Genomic DNA, 18,488 nt, shown 5'->3' with positions numbered 1-18,488 from the left:
AAATGAGCCAGGCCTGGCCCAATAGAGTAAGTACAATTATTATTTGGACCAACCAAAAGAATACAGTAACTATGTTTCATCATATTTTTTTTAAAAAAAACTAGGTTTCATCATAGACAAAAAGTGTCAACACTACCCTAAAAAAAGAAGAAGAGTGTTAACACATACCAACCATTTGAGTATGAACATGATTGCATGATGATTACACATCTATGGTCTGCTGTGATTGAGCAACATAAATACAGTGAGTTTGTTAATTATAGGATTACAACATCATCTGTACGTACTGTTCGACCAACACTCCCATGAAAGATCGAAAGTAAGAAAAAAACAGAAAAATAAAATACAGTAATCATAATGATAATTGCTTAAATCAAATTAGGGGATCGGAGGTTTTCCATGGCTCCTTAGTTTGTTTTTGTACATTATTACATCCTTCTCCTGGGCATGGACGCGGCGTTGCCGTCGAAGAGCTCCTCAATGATGGCCTCGAGGTCCTCGCCGCTGAGCTTGACGTACTTCTCCGTCTGCCTCCCCGCGGTGAAGTGCTGCGCGAAGCGGCCGAGGAAGGACCGGTACGCCGGCACGATGACGGCGGCGATGGACACCCTGAGCTCCGACTGCAGCTGCTCGTCGCTGACCACCCACGCCCCCTGCGTCCGCTGGATCTCGTCCATGGCGGCGTTGAACTGCTTGAACCGGTCCTTGAGCACTTGCTTCTGCACGTGCCCCTTCACGGTGATCACGCCGTCGTCCCGGAGCAGGTTCAGCACGCGGCTCCACGTCTCCCGCTGGTAGTTCTTGTGGTACTGCCGCAAGTCCGTCGACCGCTTCCGGGACCACGCCTCGCCGACCACCGCGTTGATCTCCGGCGACCCCCGGATCTTCTGCAGCATGTACCGCCCGTTGTTCATCAGGAAGATGCTGCTCAGCGACGGGTCCTTGTACAGCCGCGACTTGGCCTCCAGGTTCCCGTGCAGCAGCTCCATCACCTCCATCAGCTGCGCCGCGAACGGGTCGCCGCCGCCGCCGCCGGCGGCCTCGTGCTCGTCGTCGTCCGGGCGCCGGTACTCCTGGAACACCTGCTCCAGCGTGCTCTTGTACTCGCACGCGTACTTGAGGTAGTTCATCAGGTACCGGGTCAGCGGGTGCACGGCGCCGCCGGGGACCGGCTGCTTGCCGGCGTCCCCGCGGATGGAGATTTCTAGGTCGCAGAAGATGGCCGCCGCCGACTCGCCCAGGCGGGAGCGCACCGAGGCCAGCTCGCACTTGAGGTCGGCCAGGGCGCCGGAGGCCTCCTCCTCCTCCTCGCCGGGCGCGGCGGCGGCGGCGAGCGCGTCCACGGCGGGGGCGACGTCGCGGATCACCTCGTACATGTCGAGCACCTTGAAGAGCTTCTCGGCGGCGCGCTTGGTGAGCGCCACGGCCTCCGTGAAGTTGAGCAGGTGCAGCATGGCGCAGCGCGCGAGGTCCGCGAAGATGGCGCGGCCGAGGCCCTCGCGGCCGCCGCCGGCGAAGACGCGGGCGCAGAGGTCGCGCTCGCCGGGGAGCCCGACCTCGACGGTGTGGTGGAACGCCTTGATCCACGTGGCCACCTCCGTCTCCAGCGCCTCCAGCGGCATCCGCACCACGTCGTCGATGCTCGGCTTGTCGTACCCGAGGCTCTGCAGCGACGCGTCCAGCGCGTTCCGCCGCGCCACCAGGAACACCTCCGTGCACTCGGTGTCGTACCCGGCGGCGAGCATGGCCTCCGCCATGGCGCGCAGCCGGTCCACGGTCTCCGGCGGGAACGTTGGGGAGGCCTCCCCGGCGCCGCCGCCGTCCGCCGAGGGGATCACGCAGCGGTCGGGCTCCGCGCCGTGCCCGAACGACGGCGGCCGCCGCATCGACCGCCCCGTGGCGCTGCCGGTGTCGCCACCGGGCACCGTCTTGGCGACGCGGGGGTCCTCGAGCAGCGCGTGGAACTCGTCCTCCACGAACGTCATCACGCGGTGGAGCACGCCCGTGACGCGGTGCACCCCGATCGTGTACTTGGCGCCCTCCGCCGGGTTCTCGGTCAGCGCCGACGAGAGCGCCGCGATGCGCTTGATCGCCGACAGGAGCGGCGGCGCCTCGCCGGGCACCTCGGGCACCCACTTGTCCTCGGTCCCCTCCGACGGCGCGATCTCCTGCTCCACGGCGCTGGCGAACCTGTCCAGCGTCACCTCCGAGACGGGCGGCGGCGACTCGCCGCCCCGGTGGGCGGCGAGGAACGCGTCGATCTCCGCCGATAGAGTGGCGAAGTCAGGCTCGCTGGCCTCCTCCGGCACGCCGTCGTCGCCGCCGCCCGCCGCGTCCCCGCCGCCGGCATTGTTGTCGGCCTTCTCGACGCGCGCCTCCTTGATGTGCTCGTTGAGCTTGATGGGGCCGAGCGAGAGGTTGCGGGCAAGCTTGTCCTCCCGGGTGGTGGCCGCCGAGAAGCTGCTGGACTTGAGCGGCGCGATGGGGATCCTATCCATTTCTTGCCGCGGCCAACGAGCTTGCGATCAAGGTCAATGCCTCAATAATGGTTGGTTTCTGAGGCATGCGAAGGGAGCGGAGAGAGGATGGAGGATGGTGGAGGAGGTGTTGGAGAGGGAGGAGAGGTCGCCGGAGGTTGAGGGAGACATGACTTGAAAATGTCTCTCTCTCCTCTCTTAGCAAGGCAAAGGGTTTGCTAAAGAAAGCATTGGTGCTGACAAGCTCGCGGCGACGTGAGTTCCTCGCCAAAGCATGTTCTCTGCAAGAAGCAGCTCCTCCAATAAAGTGGAAGGAAAAAAAAAGATTGCGATCCAATCTTCTCCGTTCTCAATAATAGGTTGTCCTAAATGTTCATATTGGAATTCAAAAGGAGAGGGAGTATTATTATTTTTCAACTCGAGACCCATGCATATCGCATAACCTAAAAAAACTCTACCGGGGGAAGAAACGACCCTACTGTTTTTTCATTAAGAGGAAGCCACATCGGCTTACCCGGGTAGAGAAATCCCCCGAACCCTGGCCCATGCCTGTGAGAGCCAAGCCTTACGGCGAGCACAGCGAGGGGTTTTTTTTTCTCAGCAGCCTGAAATTCGCTTCTGATGAGAATCGAACTCAGGACCTGCTGAGAGCGCGACGCTACCGGGCCGGGCTAGCCAACTCAACCGCCCGGCCTTAACCTAGTCAAGTTAAATTCAAAATGATCCTTTCACATGCGAAATACATGAAAAAAGAAAACAGAAAAGAGAGGAAATACATCAAATGGCAGAAAAATCAAGGTGTTGGTGATTTGGAGTTGTATTTCTACAATGTCAATGTTACATATAGCAAAATTGCAATATGTGTTATTTTGAACCCTAAAATTACAATTTTCTCTCTTTATTGGGCTCTCGCATGTGGTAGCCCACTTAATCAACTTATTTTCGCACTACTCACTTTACTTAATCAAATTATTTTCGCACTACTCACTTTTATCAATTTACCAATGCGCATCATACATGATCTGCATAGTGGCACACGAGACACTAGTAGAATTGTAGAAATTATCACATCATTTGCATGGAGGCATCTCCGCGGAGAGGGGTTTCCGGGCTCTGTTGAGACCCTCTATCCACCTTATATACTGTATTGCTGAATAAAAAAAGAAAAATATACCGGCCTCGCTTTCCTCCCTCCCTCATCTCCCCTGCCCGACCCCCGCTCTCGCCTTCCTCACCATATTCGCACCTATTCTCTCCCCTTCCCAACCCCTTCCCTTTCTCTGAGCCATCCTCTCCGTTCTTATCTTCACCCCCAGCATCACCATCAGTGAGGAATGTCCTCCACCTACCCCACCTCTCCCCTCCCTCTCCTCCCCTCACCTTCCATTCGGCGGGAACGACGCCATCGCCATTATTGCTGTCATCTTCTTCATCTCCGACGAATGCTCCAGTCTCCAACACTGTCCACTGGTTGTCTTCCAGAATCACATCGACGACGCCATCGCCACCCAACTCCACCGCCAAGACGGTTGCCTCCCAAACCACCCTCTCGACCTCGGAACACCCAGGTAAACTTGGAGGCCCAAACCCCCAATTCTGAACCCAAACCCTGACATCATCGCAGCTGGAGCCGCCACGTTGTTATCTTCTTCTCCTTTGCTACCTTCTTCTTCCCTTTTGTTTTTTCTTTCTTGCAATCCTAATAAGAATGGGAGGGGATCTCCATTTAGCTTAAATTGAGAGATCTCTCGATGTAGCTCTTTTGTTAAAAAAAAAGACTCATTGCCACGTGGTATGTGCCACGTGTACCATAATTTATGGAAGGAAAACAGAGACTCCTATATTTGCGGAATCTTGTGTTCTAGGCTTCTAGCCGGACTCGGTTCTTGTTTCGCATCGGCATCGCAGTTGCGGTGAAACCCACCGCCCACCTCCCGAATCCATCTAAAAACCGCCGCCGAGCCCGCCGCAGGGGACTCGACCGACCCGCCGCCGACCATGTCCAGCCGCCGCGCACCATCTCCGGCCACGACGGGGGGCACGGCCGTCCCGCCCTCCGCGCTCCGGCCGCCGCGCCCGCGGTGCAACGACGTGTTCGTCCGGCTGGTCTGCGCCGAGAACCTCATGCCGGAGCTGGCGACCATCCGCGCCCTCCTGCCGCGGTACCCCTACGTCACCGTCTACGCGGAGCACGCCGCCGGAGGGGACGACTACGACTACGCCGACGCCGACGGCCTCGCCGCGCTGCCGCCGGGCGTGCGGGTGGAGTGCCTCCCCGCCGCGGCGCGGTACGCGCTCGCCAAGATCGACGTCGACGCGTTCCCGCTCCTCCGGCTCGGCATCACGCTCTGCGACGCGCACGGGCGGCTCCCCGCGCTGCGCGCCGCCCCCTGGGCCGCCGCCGCCGCCGCGTCCGTGTGGCAGGTCGGGCTGCTCCCCGGCGGCGGCGGCGGCGGCCCAGGGGCCGCGACGACCCTGCGGGCGCTCGCCTACGCCCTGCGCGCCACCGGCGTGGTCTCCGCCGAGACCCGGGGCAACGTCACCTGGGTCGCGCACGGCGGGCTCTACCACCTCGGGTTCCTCCTCAAGGCGCTCACCGGCGGCGCGCCGCTGCCGGACACCAGGGGCGAGTTCCTGGCGGCGCTGAGAGGGTACCTCGGCGGGAGGGTGTTCGACGTGAGGTACGTGGCGGCGCGGGTGCCGAGGGGCGTCACCCTCAAGGGCCCGCTCGCGTACCTGGCGGCGCTGCTCGGCGCGCCCGCCGCCGCGGCGAGGGGCCCCTGGCAGGCCGGGGAGAAGAGCCTCGCCGCGTGCCAGGTGTTCATGCGGATCAAGGGGCTTTACTTCGCCTGGGACGGCGTCGACGTGCACGCCGGCTGCATCGACGGCCTGCACGCGCCGCCGCCGTGGTCGAGCTGATTGTGTTGTAGGAATTGAGCACAAGATTACGTGCAGATGATTCGTCAACTGTTGTAGCTGTTCTTCTGAATCAATATTCATCAGCGTCAGATTGTTGTCCTCTTTTCTGAATTGTTTGTTTGATATATGCTCTTCCCTCTGGATGATGGTTTACATCGTTTCTGAACCCATTCCTGAACATGATGCACAGCTGATTTGCCCATTGTTGTAACGGCATCTCATCTGGGATCAACAGCAGAGCATCAACAGATACATGCTCACCCCCTGCTGGATGTCTGAATCCTTACATTCCTGAAGAAGAAATTGTTACAACATGATGTGCAACTGATTTTTCAGTTACTGTAACGGTTTTTGTTACGGGAACCAAACATATACTTCTGGCATGTTTGTGGTTATTAGTCAGTTGGAACTGATAATCTTTCTGTTGTAGCTTAATCTGCATTGTATTCATTGACACTTGACAGCCACACACCAAGTTTACAAAATAGTGGCTTTATTAGCAGTATAAAAGAACAGATCAGTACGTATACAAGAGTCAAGCAAAGCCATGTCAGCTTGTCGAGATAATTGCCTGGATGGAGCGCGGGGGTGGGGCCGGGATGGCGAGGTGGATGGGCTCGGGATAATTGCCGAGCGAGGCCGACAGGATAACTAGCAGGATAGATTAGCGAGGAGTATATAGAGTTTGTTGGATTCAGTTTTTTGGTAGGATTTCTCATTTCTAGGGTGTGTTTAGATGGTGTGAAGTTTTGGTATAAAGTGTCACATCGGATATTTCAGAATACATTTGAGGTATTAAACGTGAACTAATTGTAAAATAAATTACATAATCCGTATGTAAACTACGAGACGAATTTATTAAACATAATTAATACATCATTAGAACATATTTTACTGTAGCATTTTAGTGTCTAATCACGGCCTAATTAGGCTCATTAGATTCGTTTCGCAATTTACAAGCAAACTGTGCAATTAGTTTTTTATTTCGTCTATATTTAATTCTTGATGGAGCTGCTGCAATATTTGATGTGACATTTTTGAAAGTTTGAATTTTGGATCTAAACAAAACCTAACTCATCGAGAATATAAAATCTCTTGAAGATTCTCTAATGTACCCCAAGTTTGTCAGATAGGCCTTTCCGAATCGGATTCGGATCGGACTATGGGAGCCAGCTTTCAATTCGTGGGAATTTATATTAACAAGCCTGTCGACGCCGGCCGCCGCGCAACCCCGGATCGCCGGAGGCTGGTTTTCGTGTAGTACGAACATGCACGTACAGGCGATGTCGCCACGCAAGCGACGCCATGTTTTCACGGCCGCGCCGGCTCTTCCGTCGGACCTTCTTGACATCGTCGCGCAGTCCGACGCCGCGACCCTCGTCCGTTGCGCCGCCTGCTGCAAGCCCCTCCGCCGCGACGTCCTCAGCCCGGCCTTCATCTGGCGCGCCTGCCACGGGCCCAGCGCCGTGGTGCCCCCGCGCCTGTGCTCGGCTTCCTCCACAGGCACGCTCTGCCCCGGGCTTCCCCCGCCGCCGCCATTCTCCCTGGCGCATCCAGCGACGCCCGCCGCGGCGCACCTCACCGACACTACTACAGAATCGCTATTTTATCCCGGTTACTAACTATCTTTTATCCCGGTTTTCCACCCGGGATTGTCCATCCGGGACAAATATAGATATTCTTTTGTCCCGGCAGCTATTCAACCGGGACAAATGCCATTTTTCACGAATAAAAAAAAATCGGATCCCCAGCTCCTGCTTTCGCGTTTGCAAGCTGGTTCTCCAAATCCAAAGATTTATCCAAAACTGCAATATCAAAATCAAGATCTGATTCATAACACAATCTCAAAATCAAGATCTAATTCATAACACATCATACATCAGTATTTCATACAACACACAAGTACGAAAACACAAGATCTAAAATTGATTGATTCACATCACAAAGATCCACAAATTAAACGAACAAAATCAACAACAAAGCATGCTTTCGTCGCCGTCCTTGCGTTTGTCCCCGCCCACCTGCACTTGGCTGCGGCGGCAGCACGTCCTTGCGCTTGTCCCCGCCCACCTGCACTTGGCTGCGGCGGCAGCACGTTGGTCTGGTCCCTGCCCGTGCCCGTCGAGTCCCTGCCCACGCCGGTCTGGTCCCTGCCCGTGCCGGTCTGGGCGGCAGCGGCGGCTGCCCGCACGCGCCTGGCGTCGCGCGGCGGCTCGTCGTCCCGCACGCGCGGTGGCCCGCGCCTGGCCTCGCGCGGCGGCCCGCGGCCGCGCAGCGGCTAGCCGACCCCTGCCCGCGCCCGCGCGGCGGCTCGCCGGGCCCCGCCCGCGCCGGGGAGGGACGGATCGAAGGGAGCTCAGGGTGGGAGGGGAGAAAACTTCACTGGGAGGAGATGTCGAGGGAGAGAAGAAAGAGATAGAGCTGACAGAGAGAAGCGGTGCGGTGAAAATAAATAACGCGTGAAACTCTAACCGGGATTAAATGTACCCTTTAGTCCCGGTTGGAGCCACCAACCGGGACAAAAGTTCCGCGCAGCCTTTTGTTCCGGTTGGAGGCACCAACCGGGACAAAAGGCTCCATTTTTGTCCCGGTTGGTGCCTCCAACCGGGACAAAAGGCCCATATCCCCCCGCTAGCCCGGCTAGCCATTGGACCCGGGACAAAAGCCATCTTTTGTCCCGGGTCCAAAGGCAGCCGGGACAAATGGCTTGGAACAAAGGCCTATTCTGTAGTAGTGCGAGAAGCTAGCACCTCGCGCCGTTCGTGTCCCGCGGCGGCGGCGCCGGCCCGTTACAAGCCCGTGACGTCGCGCGGCGTCCTCGTCGTGCTCCGCCGCCTCCAGCGCGAGGATGCGACCGGGCCGTCCGGCATCTGGGTGTACGACCCCATGACCGGGCCGCTACCCATCGCCGCTCGCACTGCTCCTCTCTTCACCCATACTGCAGCGGCGGCGGCTCCGTCCACTGGGTGATGCACGGCGGCGTCAGGGACAAGTTCTGAAGTTGAAACATGTCTCAACGTCAAAAATTTCTGAAGTTGGAACACTTTCAAATTATTATTTTCATTAACAAGCTAAGGAATCAAATATAGTAGAACATTTAATATTTAGGCTGGAACATTTTTTGTTTTGGTTGTAAATTAAACATTTATCTCATCATAGACAGTAAATCAAATACACACTAGAACACTCGCAACGTAGTGAGTATATGAGAGAGGCCTATGGAAAGTATTGACTAACCGCAGGGGCTTCCAAGTCCTTGCTACAAAACTAATTGATCGAATCAAATAATAAAACTGTGAGCAAATAAAATTAAGTTTGAGGTGCGTACATGATTCATGGCAATTAATCCACAAATCATGGAGCAGCACAATAATCATCGGCAGCGGAAGACATCGACCACCTATTCTTCTTGTGCCCCGGACCCTGGTGTCACCATGTTTCAGGCCATGGTCTGCCTTGCCGTGCCACCGCAAGGGGATATGATGTCTTCCCCATTGCGGGGGTACGGTGGACGCATCGGAAAAGGTGCTCGCTCCCACCGCCGCTCATCTTCCTAGTCTCATGGCCTCTGCTCTCGCCCGTCACCCAACTCCCACCCCAGTTACTGGCCCGTCAGCTATCAAGCCACGGACCGCCACCGCCTCCTCCCCATCTCCTAAATCCTGCGGACTCCGCAACCCCCTCCCCTAACCCTAATCTGGCATCGGCGCGACTACCGGCGACGGTGGCAGCACGACTGCGATGCGGCAGATCGCAGTCGCATATGTGATGAATAGAAATTCGGCCCTTCCATTGCTGCCTAAAGAAAATATATAAATTAATCATGTCGTCGCTTCCAATGTTCCAACATTTCAACATGGAATTAATAAGGACCTTTGTATACGTGGTGCCAGCCTCGCTGCCGGTACTTAACCTAACACCCAAGCGACGTGAACAAAAATCCTCAACAGGACCAGGCGCACGTATCATCGCATGTGCGCTGGTCTTTTCCAGCTCGCAGAATCTCGTTCCTGTCTATTGTCGTGTATAAAAGGGCACATGGCCGGCCGGCCGGGTGTGCACTGTGCAGATGGACGTAGCTGCTTGAACACACATCGAGCGATCATGAGCAGTACTGTTCAGGGCGAGGCCAACAAGCAGCAGGCCACGCCCCCATCGTCGCCCAAGGGCGGCAATCCTGATGGTGTTGATCCCAGCAGACCCGGGGAGAAGAAGGTGAAGCAGCACTTGGACTATGACGTACGGCAAGGGCAACAAGGGCAGCAATCCTGATGGCGGCAATATTCCTCCAGGGGAGAAGATGAAGCAGCTCTTCGACAAGTCACTGGGGACGGTGGCGAGCCTGTCGAAGCTCCTGCCGACCGGCACCACGCTGGCCTTCCAGACGATGGCGCCGGCCTTCACCAAGGGCGGCGAGTGCGAGGACCACGACGTCAACTTTGCCTTCACCTGGGGGCTCATCAGTTTCCTCACCGTGCTCTGCGCGGCGCTCAGCTTCACCGACAGCATCACCGACAAGAATGGCGTCACCTACTACGGCGTGGCCACCCCCACGGGCTTCAAGCTCTTCAACCGGAAACTGAGGGGTCTGGAGCTGGCCGCCGGCGGCAACAACATCCGCCAGCTGAGGAGGATGAGGATGAACTGGATGGACTTCCTGCACGCCGGCGTCAGCGCCGCCGTGTTCGTGGCCATTGCCTTCTGCGACGCCGGCGTGCAGAGGTGCCTAGTCAAGCAGGGATCGCAAGCCTGGAAGGATTTCCTCAACCACCTGCCGCTAGCAGTGGGGTTCCTCGCCAGCTTCGTGCTCATCATATACCCCTCCAAGAGGAAAGGCATCGGCGACGACGGCGTCCCGGAGGCGGACGACGACACGAGCCACCAGAAGCGCTGGCGCTTCGACAAGTCAATGGTGACCGTGGCGGGGCTGTCCAAGCTCCTGCCCGCCGGCACCACGCTGGCCTTCCAGACCATGGCGCCGTCCTTCACCAGGGGCGGCGAGTGCCAGCGCCACGGCGTCAACTTCGCCTTCACCTGGGGCCTCATCGTCTTCCTCACCGTGCTCTGCGCGGCGCTCAGCTTCACCGACAGCATCACCGACAGGGACGGCGTCACCTACTACGGGATCGCCACCCCCTTGGGCTTCAGGCTCTTCGACCATCACCCTACCATGGAAGGGGAAGACGAGTGGGAGGAATTGAAGAGGAGGAGGAGGATCAAGCGGCGGGACTGCCTGCACGCCCTCCTCAGCGCTGCCGTGTTCGTGGCCATCGCCTTCTGCGACGCCGGCGTGCAGGCGTGCCTGATCCCCAAGGAGTCGAGGCAGTGGAGGGAGTTCCTAGCCCTCCTGCCGCTGGCGGTTGGGTTCGTCGCCAGCTTCGTCTTCATCGTCTTCCCGTCCACCAGGAAAGGCATCGGCCACGAAGGCGCTTCGACCCCGGATCAGATCGAAGTGAAGAAAGATGAGGGCACCACCGCCACCACCACCACCACCTCCACCACCACCACCACCACCACCACCACCAAGACATGGAAGAAGAACTCTGTCAACACCCAAGTTGCTCCATCGTCGTCGGCCGTCTGACGCCGTGCACCGTACTACTCGTCGATCTCATTCTCATCAGATCTAGTAAGCCGCTGATGGTATATGATGCATGGTATGTGTGTTGTTTCGTGATGAATGCATGAGTAGGTGTTGTTTGTCGTCTTCTTTAAATAAAGCCTGCCGGAATGGAATCAAGGCGGCATGTTTGTCTTTGTTTGTTAAATTCCCCCCTAAAAGCTTCATCCTCGATTTCATTTCAGTGTGGTGTGCTTGTACTTTTCAGTTTTTTTTCAGTAGTCCGAATCCAATCTCCTTTTATGATTGTGATAAGCATCTGCGCTGGCACGTAATCATCCTTCATGTAGGGGGAAAAAGAAAAAAACCGAGAGGCCCCCGCGTCGTCTCCCTCGGAGGCGGCTCGGGCGGCGCCCCCCCCCCCCGCGCACCCTCCCTCCCTCCCCCCACCTCGCCGCCGCCGGAGCAGGGCGCCGGAAGCCCGTGCACCTGCGGGGGAGGCGGCGGCGGGGCATTCCCTGAGCTGCGCACAGGCATGGCCGCACACGTCGAGCTGCGCCAGTGCCGGGCACGGTGGCGGCGGCGGGCCGGGGCTGCGGATCCGGCGTCCTGGGTCCGGATCCGGCGCCCCTGGGGGCTGATCTGCCCGATGCTGCGGTGCCCACCCTGCCCCCCACTACGGCGGGCTCACGGTGCCGGGCTTGGTGGCGGCGGCGACGGTCCGGGGCAGTGCGACCGCCCTGGCCGGATCTACGCGATGCGGCGGCGGCTTCCACCACGCGGGAGCGTCCGTCGCGGCGCGTGGTCGCCGGCAGCCGGGTCCGGCGCCCCCGGGTCCGGAGGTTCGTTGGGCAGCGGCGGCGGCATCACCCACGCGGGGTTGTCCGTCGTGGGCGCGCCGGCGGGCGCCTTGGTGGACGGCGGCCACCTCTGCTGCAGACTGTGGTTGCGGCCGCGGCCCGTGGTGCTGCGGCGACGGTCGGAGGAGGGATTTTCCAGACGACGTTCAGTGGACGCCGTGTTCTCCCTTGGGGGCGTTGTCGAGGTGCCCTCCTCTCCCTGACAAGTCTCTCTCGGTGAAAACCTTGCCTGAGTTTGCTCAGGCGGGCGGCGGCGGCGCCCTCGGCATCGTTCCTTCCTTGGAAGCGTCGTCTTTGGAGAACCTATTCCGTTGCAGCCCTGGAGGTCGGTTCCAGCGTCCCCGGAGCCGGTCTTCGCGGTGCTGCAGCAGTGGCTCCTCCCACGCGGGTGTGTGCACCTCTGCTGCGGCCGTGGCTCGTGGCGATCGACGGTGGCGTCCCCCTTGTTGGAAGCGTCACTGCCTGAGAACCAACTCGGCATATGACATTGATGGCTGATTGGCGGCTAGGAGTTGTCTCGTCGTTGTCGGCTAGCTGCTTGCAGCGAACCACGACGGCAACTGTGCGGCATGAGGCAGCATCCATGGACGGCGCTTGCAGCTACGACTTCATGAGACGACTTGGCTTGCAGCGGACCGTGGAGCGGTTCATCGTCGGAAGACAGCGCAAGCGACTACCCTAGCTTCCTAAGGCCGGCAATGGTTTTGTTGCTATCCGTGGTTGTGCCATATTTCCACCCTTATGCTAGGGTGTGCATGTTTTTTCTATTCGTGGTTATGCCACAAATTTGCCCATGTGCTTGGGCTCTGGAGTTGGTTTAGACCTAGTTTAGCTAGGTAGTTGTTGAGGTTTTAGCCCGGTTTTCCCAAATTAACCGAGCAATGTGGGTTTTGTCTCATTTTTCTTAAAAATGATGCCTTTGATCTGTGGTCTGCCACACTTTTTGAATACAATTTAGGTGGAGATACCCCCCTCCGGTGACCATTCAAAAAAAAAAATTAAGCATCTGCGCTGGTCAGTATGTATATATAAGACTGCTCGATAGTGAAGTTAAACAATAATGCAATGTATAAGTGCTACTGCATCCGGGGAAAATATGTTCCTAGTGTTCACTGATCACTCTCTGAATGCCTAATTAAGCGCGCGATTCGGTTTTAGCGACGCAATAATAGGTTAACGACGATCGATCAGCCGTGGATCAGAAGGCATGAAGAGCTGGCCTTTTTTTAAGGAGAACAAGCAAAGGCTGCCGGAATCGATTAAGGCAACTTTTGTCTGTCCCTTCCTTGAAACCTTTGTCATGGCTGCTTGGTATCATTTCGCTCCGCTAAGGCGAAGCAAACGAGCTGCTTTAATTTGTACATGATCTTGGTACACGTACGTCATTCTTAGATGTTCACAGAGAATTCATAGACATCCAGCCATTAATTTAGGGGTGGGGCATTAATCATCACTAATAATAATAATCATGGGGTCTATTATATACTCTTTTTAGAAAAAGAAACATCTCTACCACTATGAAAATAATCAAAGTAACTCTATATCTTATTATCCGCCATCTGTATTATGAAAAAATGATCCAAAGGTTTGTTTGGCCTAGCTCTAGCTCTGAGATCCATGCTAGAGCTGAAGTTCGTAAAATAGATTAAAATATTTTTTATTTTAAATATAAAATAAAAGTATAATGACTTAGCAAAAGACCCTTGATTTATTTACAACTCTAGCTCCAAGAATTTCTGAAGCTGGGTATGAGCAGCTCCAAGAACCTTCTAGTCTTTATCTAAACTATTCATCTTTTTGCCATTATAAAAAGTAATCTAAAATAACCCTCTAGATATGCATATTGATCTACACCCTCCGTTATTAAAAGTAGCATATAAACTAAGGAAGCCCTAAATCTGCATGAAATAAAATTTCCACTTTGCTGTTATAAAAACATCCCATACTATTCCTATGGCCCTGTTTGGATCCATGGGTTAGAGTTAGATTGGGTTAGATTGGAGCCATCTAACCTAAAAGTAGCCAAACAGGGTGGGTTAGAGTGGGTTAGATGCATCTAACCCACCCCAAAAAACTATCCCCCCTAAGGGGTGCTTATTTGAGTTAGAGTGGTGGGGCCCATGTTTTTTTTTCCAATCTAGATCTGGCTGTGGCGACCCCCTTCCCCTCCCGACCCAGCGCACCCCCTCCGTTCCTGACCCCCTGGCGACCAGGGCGCCTGGCGGCGGATCCGGCGCCGCCGCTCGCCCTCCGCCCTGCGCTCGCCCTCCCCGGCGCTGCCCCCCTCCGAGCTGCTCCCTGCTCCCCGGCGCGGCCCCCCTCCAAGCTGCTCCCCGGCGCGGCCTCCCTCCGAGCGGCTCCTCGGCGCGGCCCCTCTCCGACCGGCTCCCCAGCGTGTCTTCCCCGGCCAAGCGCCCCCCGACCGGTGCCAACGCCTGTCCAGGAACGCCCCCCCCTCTCTCCAAGCTCCACAATGGACGGGGATATTTTCCTTGCTTCATTTGTGGAGAATTATTTGTGACACTTGTGAGTGGCAGGAGGACACACAAGAGCTGGCCACACCAGATCCAGCCAAATAATTGGAAAAGTGTCTTTAATCTAACTCTAACCCTTGCATCCAAACACCACTTGGGTTAGAATTAGTTAGTTAGTCTAGAGCTAGAAACTAACTCTAACTCTAACTTCTAACCAAGTATCCAAACAGGGCATATATATGCTTCTACTACTTACCTACCTCTGCCCTTATAATATTGGAAAAAACTAATCCAAACATGCATGATGTGTCTTACCCCCCCCCCCCCCCCTACACACACACACCCCAAAATAACATATGCACATGGGCGCGCGGGAAGCAATGAACATACACATTTTCGTATCAAACACATAGCTCAAGCCTAACGTATCAAACGGCAGGCCGGGCGGTGGTTCTTCATCTTCGGTGTCGAGGGTGGCAGGTGCCCGTTGATGGCACCGCTGCCTGTAGGGGTGGGGAGGCTCTCAGAAAAGTAGAAAACACATCGAGCCAAACCATGTCGGCGTGTGTACATGGAAACCTCCAAGGATGACGAAATCCAATGTTTTGCTTTAAGAGTGTCCGTGTCCACTGATGCAGAAATTTGTGTCTCAGCCGGTGGTCGGGTGTTTTGAGTGCCTTGCGTCGCTACTAGGACGATGATGGTGATTTGCTCTGGCTGTCAGCTGGAAGAAGACAAACTCAAATCTGAAGAAGTCCTCGAACGTACTCCAAAGCCATCAAAGTCTGAAAATATACAGGCATACATGCATCTCACTATGGTTTGACCTCAGCTGTCCCCAGATACTTAAAAAGCCATTGCTGGCAAGTGCAGGGTAGCATTGCTCACTTCTGATTGAAGTAAATTAGTTAGTTCCGATGTTCTTTCCGAGGTCCAGAGTTAGTAATGCATGTACTTGAATCAGATGCTATTCCTTGTTAGATTTACATCTTCAGAGTACCTTTCCTTTTGGCATGTAGATGCGGAGTCGCAGAGGCAAGAATCCAGCAGAGCCCCCCAGATGCAGAATATTTAGTTCATCAGAATTTCCTCAAGGATTCCAGTGCTAAAGAATGCCAAGAGTCCAAGATGATGCAAAATTAAAGCTTATCTTCCTGATGATGGCTTCTTCGCTTCCAACATATCTTTTCATCAATCAGCGATGATTTGATACAGCCCCAGACAGAATTGGGTGCCTACAGCAAGAAAAAAATATATGATCAAAGGCCTGTGAATTTAGTAAAGTTCCCAAGACAAGCTACGGGAAATCCAGATTCTGGCCACGAGGATGGCGGCGGCGGCGGCGGCTGTCGCTGGACAGGACAAGTCGATCCGAAATAAGGGGCTTTTTGCAAAATACTGAGGTCCTATATGTAAATAATAGAAGTTATTTGTAAAGTAGAGGGATCGATTTAAAAATATTTTGCAAATAATGGCGGCCACGGCTGCCCCGGCGAGGTCGTGCCGCCACCGCCGGCCCTCCGCGAGTCCCGCCCCGCGCCGCCGTGCATCCCTTGGTCGCTCTCAGTCGAATCCACGCGCTAAGCCACAGCCTCCTGACTCCACGCGCATTGCCGCTTACGCTTATAGCCCTGCCCCGTCGGGAGCTGAGTGAGATGGCTTAGGCTGTCTGCGCCGGCTACGGTATCCCATCCGGTACCCCTCCCTCCAGGACCGGATAGTGGAAAAATCGGCTGCACCGGCGTCCGCGGAGCCATCCGCTGAATTAGCGGACGGGCTCACGTTCGCTACTGCGAAGTGCGAACGGAGACAGCGGAGGCTGCTACCGGTCAACGTGGCCTGGGCCCGCGCGCCTCACCCCGCCCTCGCGCAGCTCCACGCCGCGCGCAGCTCTGCCTAGGTCCGCTCATGCCCCTCTGTGTCGCTGCCCCACACCGCCGCTGCCTCGCACCGGCCCGCCGCCGAGCAAGAGCCGAGCAGAGACGCCACCGAGTAGAAGCCGAGCAGAGCCGCCATTCCTGCTCTGCTACCTCCGCCCTGCCGCGATCGCGCCTCCGGCGGTGCCCGCGTGGGAGGGAGAGAGAGCAGGGGAGGGGGCGGAGAGAGAGAGGAGGGGAAAAGAAAAGAGACAAAAAAAAAGAAAGAACAAGAAAATAAGATTGGTAGTTGGAGGTGAATGAATAAAATATGTGGTAGTTGTTATAAAGAATGAGATATAGAGTATAATGGGTGTGGAAGAAATTGGTATAGAGAAGAGAATCTTGATGACCACACCAAAATATTCTTTTTAAAGAATAAAAAATAGAGTACGACGAGTGCGGACAGTCCTATGCCGCCGAGCCTTCTAGAGCATCTCTTGCCTTCTGAACTCGTCGAGTTACTACAGACAGGCATGTAAGCATGACTTCAGACTTGAGACAATGGACTTTCAGAGGTTCAGCAGACTATATCAGTACGTAGTGCAGGAGCCAAGAGATTCGCATCATGGGATTCTCGTTGCGTCTCTCCGATGGTTGCGGCGACGACACAAGACTGCAGATAATTGTTACTGAGGATATGTTAAGGCTCACGTGCATGTACTACTTTCATTTTTGGACATATTACTCTTGTGCCTATAAAATTGGTCAAAATTATGTCTTCACTTAGAACAAAAACTAGAAATCAACCTACTTTAGGATATAAGCTTCCCATTTAATAGTTTTTCGAGTAGGTCTAAATAGCTAGATTGCTTTTTTTAGTAGTAACTGAGCATATGCCACGCTGGTTGCAACAAAAATGAATCTATATATTTACATTAGTACGGATATATAATTTTTTATATCGAAACTGGTCGCCACTTCACGATTGTCTCGTGAAGGATGTAGGGCACAGAAGTTTTCTTCACTGATTCATATGGCTACTTTTCTTTGGTGGAATTTTGGGATGTCCATAGTCACACCACAAACAATTTAGTTTTTTCTCTATTTTTTTAAAAAAATAGTTAATACTTAGCTATATAGAAAGGTCAAGAAAAGTGTAGTTTTGTGAAAAATTACAGAAACCATATGGCAACTTCATAAATTCCCCTATCATCCCTTAATGCGGCTTATTAGTAATCAGTTGTTTGCTCACACAACACTCAATTAGCTCCTACGTCGATATCCCTATGAGAGAAACACATCCAACCAGCAGCATGTTTGATAACAAGTGTACCTTAGTAATTTTAAATGTTGTGGCTCCGGCTAAACGCGTGAAGTACTGAAGTGTCTAATGCACAAACCTACCTTGGTGGATGCATGCACAAACTCAATCAATCTCGCGTGCCGGATTTAATCTGGGGAGGCCCAAGCCTGGTGTAAAAAAAATTTGGACTTCATCTCCCAAAAGTTTTAAAGATTCCCCAACTTTTCACAGTTTCAAGTTTCAAAGAGACTGAGCTGCTAGTACTTGTTTTTATTTATCTCGAATTTTGAGTCAAAGCTTTTGGTGCCCTTTCGGAACAAAAAAAAAACATTCAAAGAGAAGCTCACATTGTGGAAAAAAAGGATTCCTTAGTTCAAATGTTCCTAACATTTTTCAAAGAGAAGCTCACATTGTGAAAAGAAATGGAATCCTTAGTTCCAATGTTTTTAATATACTCGCATATATGTTTCTTTATAAATTTTATATCTGGAATATTTATGAATCCAAAGAGTTATGCACGTAGGTTGTACCCATGGCAGTGTTCACCCAAGAAATCCGAGCTCAAAAAGAATGGGGACAGGGAGCAGCTGTGATGAATTTGTGTACGCTGTCCAGCACAAAAGCGACAAGGCAACCCAAGGTCCAACGTTCTACGGGTCATCCCAAGCGATTTAGTACTCTTTGATGGAGCCACATTTTTGTGTCTATGCCAGCATAGAAGATAGTACCCCCATATGCAGGCATGGGCCAGATAGACATAATGGCATAACCATCACACTGTCACCATCCTAACAGGAACCAATGATAGGAGCCCAGAGTGAACCCCTCGGAAAAAGATTCAAGATGCCCCTCGTACCCGTGCAAAGTCCCCCCTGTTGCTTCCTTTCTTCCATGGACCATGGTTCAGACTTCAGATAAACAATCTGGCAGTTTTGCTCTGTTGCATACTGATGTGTGAATTCCACTTACACCAAAGGTGAAAGTGAAATTTTGATGCATGCAGGGGGCAAAACCGTCATAGCACAACAACAGGAAT

General features: G+C 54.3%; 3 protein-coding genes across 3 annotated transcripts; 2 read left to right on the top strand and 1 right to left on the bottom strand.

Annotated features, from left to right (window-relative positions):
* Positions 1–195: 195 nt before the first annotated feature.
* On the bottom strand, positions 196–2,707 carry LOC120686859 (exocyst complex component EXO70B1-like). The gene has a single exon (XM_039969053.1). The coding sequence runs from the start codon at positions 2,496–2,498 to the stop codon at positions 429–431; it is 2,070 nt and encodes a 689-aa protein (XP_039824987.1). The 5' UTR covers positions 2,499–2,707; the 3' UTR covers positions 196–428.
* A 1,768-nt stretch (positions 2,708–4,475) lies between these two features.
* LOC120686599 (probable CCR4-associated factor 1 homolog 9) lies at positions 4,476–5,396 on the top strand. The gene has a single exon (XM_039968808.1). The coding sequence runs from the start codon at positions 4,476–4,478 to the stop codon at positions 5,394–5,396; it is 921 nt and encodes a 306-aa protein (XP_039824742.1).
* Positions 5,397–9,459: 4,063 nt separating this feature from the next.
* LOC120686860 lies at positions 9,460–11,236 on the top strand. Its single transcript, XM_039969054.1, has one exon. It carries the CDS (start codon positions 9,631–9,633, stop codon positions 10,978–10,980), a length of 1,350 nt encoding a protein of 449 aa, XP_039824988.1. The 5' UTR covers positions 9,460–9,630; the 3' UTR covers positions 10,981–11,236.
* Positions 11,237–18,488: the final 7,252 nt, after the last annotated feature.

This window comes from Panicum virgatum, chromosome 8N (assembly GCF_016808335.1).
Source record: "Panicum virgatum strain AP13 chromosome 8N, P.virgatum_v5, whole genome shotgun sequence".
In the NCBI taxonomy this organism is placed as follows: domain Eukaryota; kingdom Viridiplantae; phylum Streptophyta; class Magnoliopsida; order Poales; family Poaceae; genus Panicum; species Panicum virgatum.
Note: the sequence above shows the minus strand (reverse complement) of the source record. Positions and strands in the feature narration are given on the sequence as shown.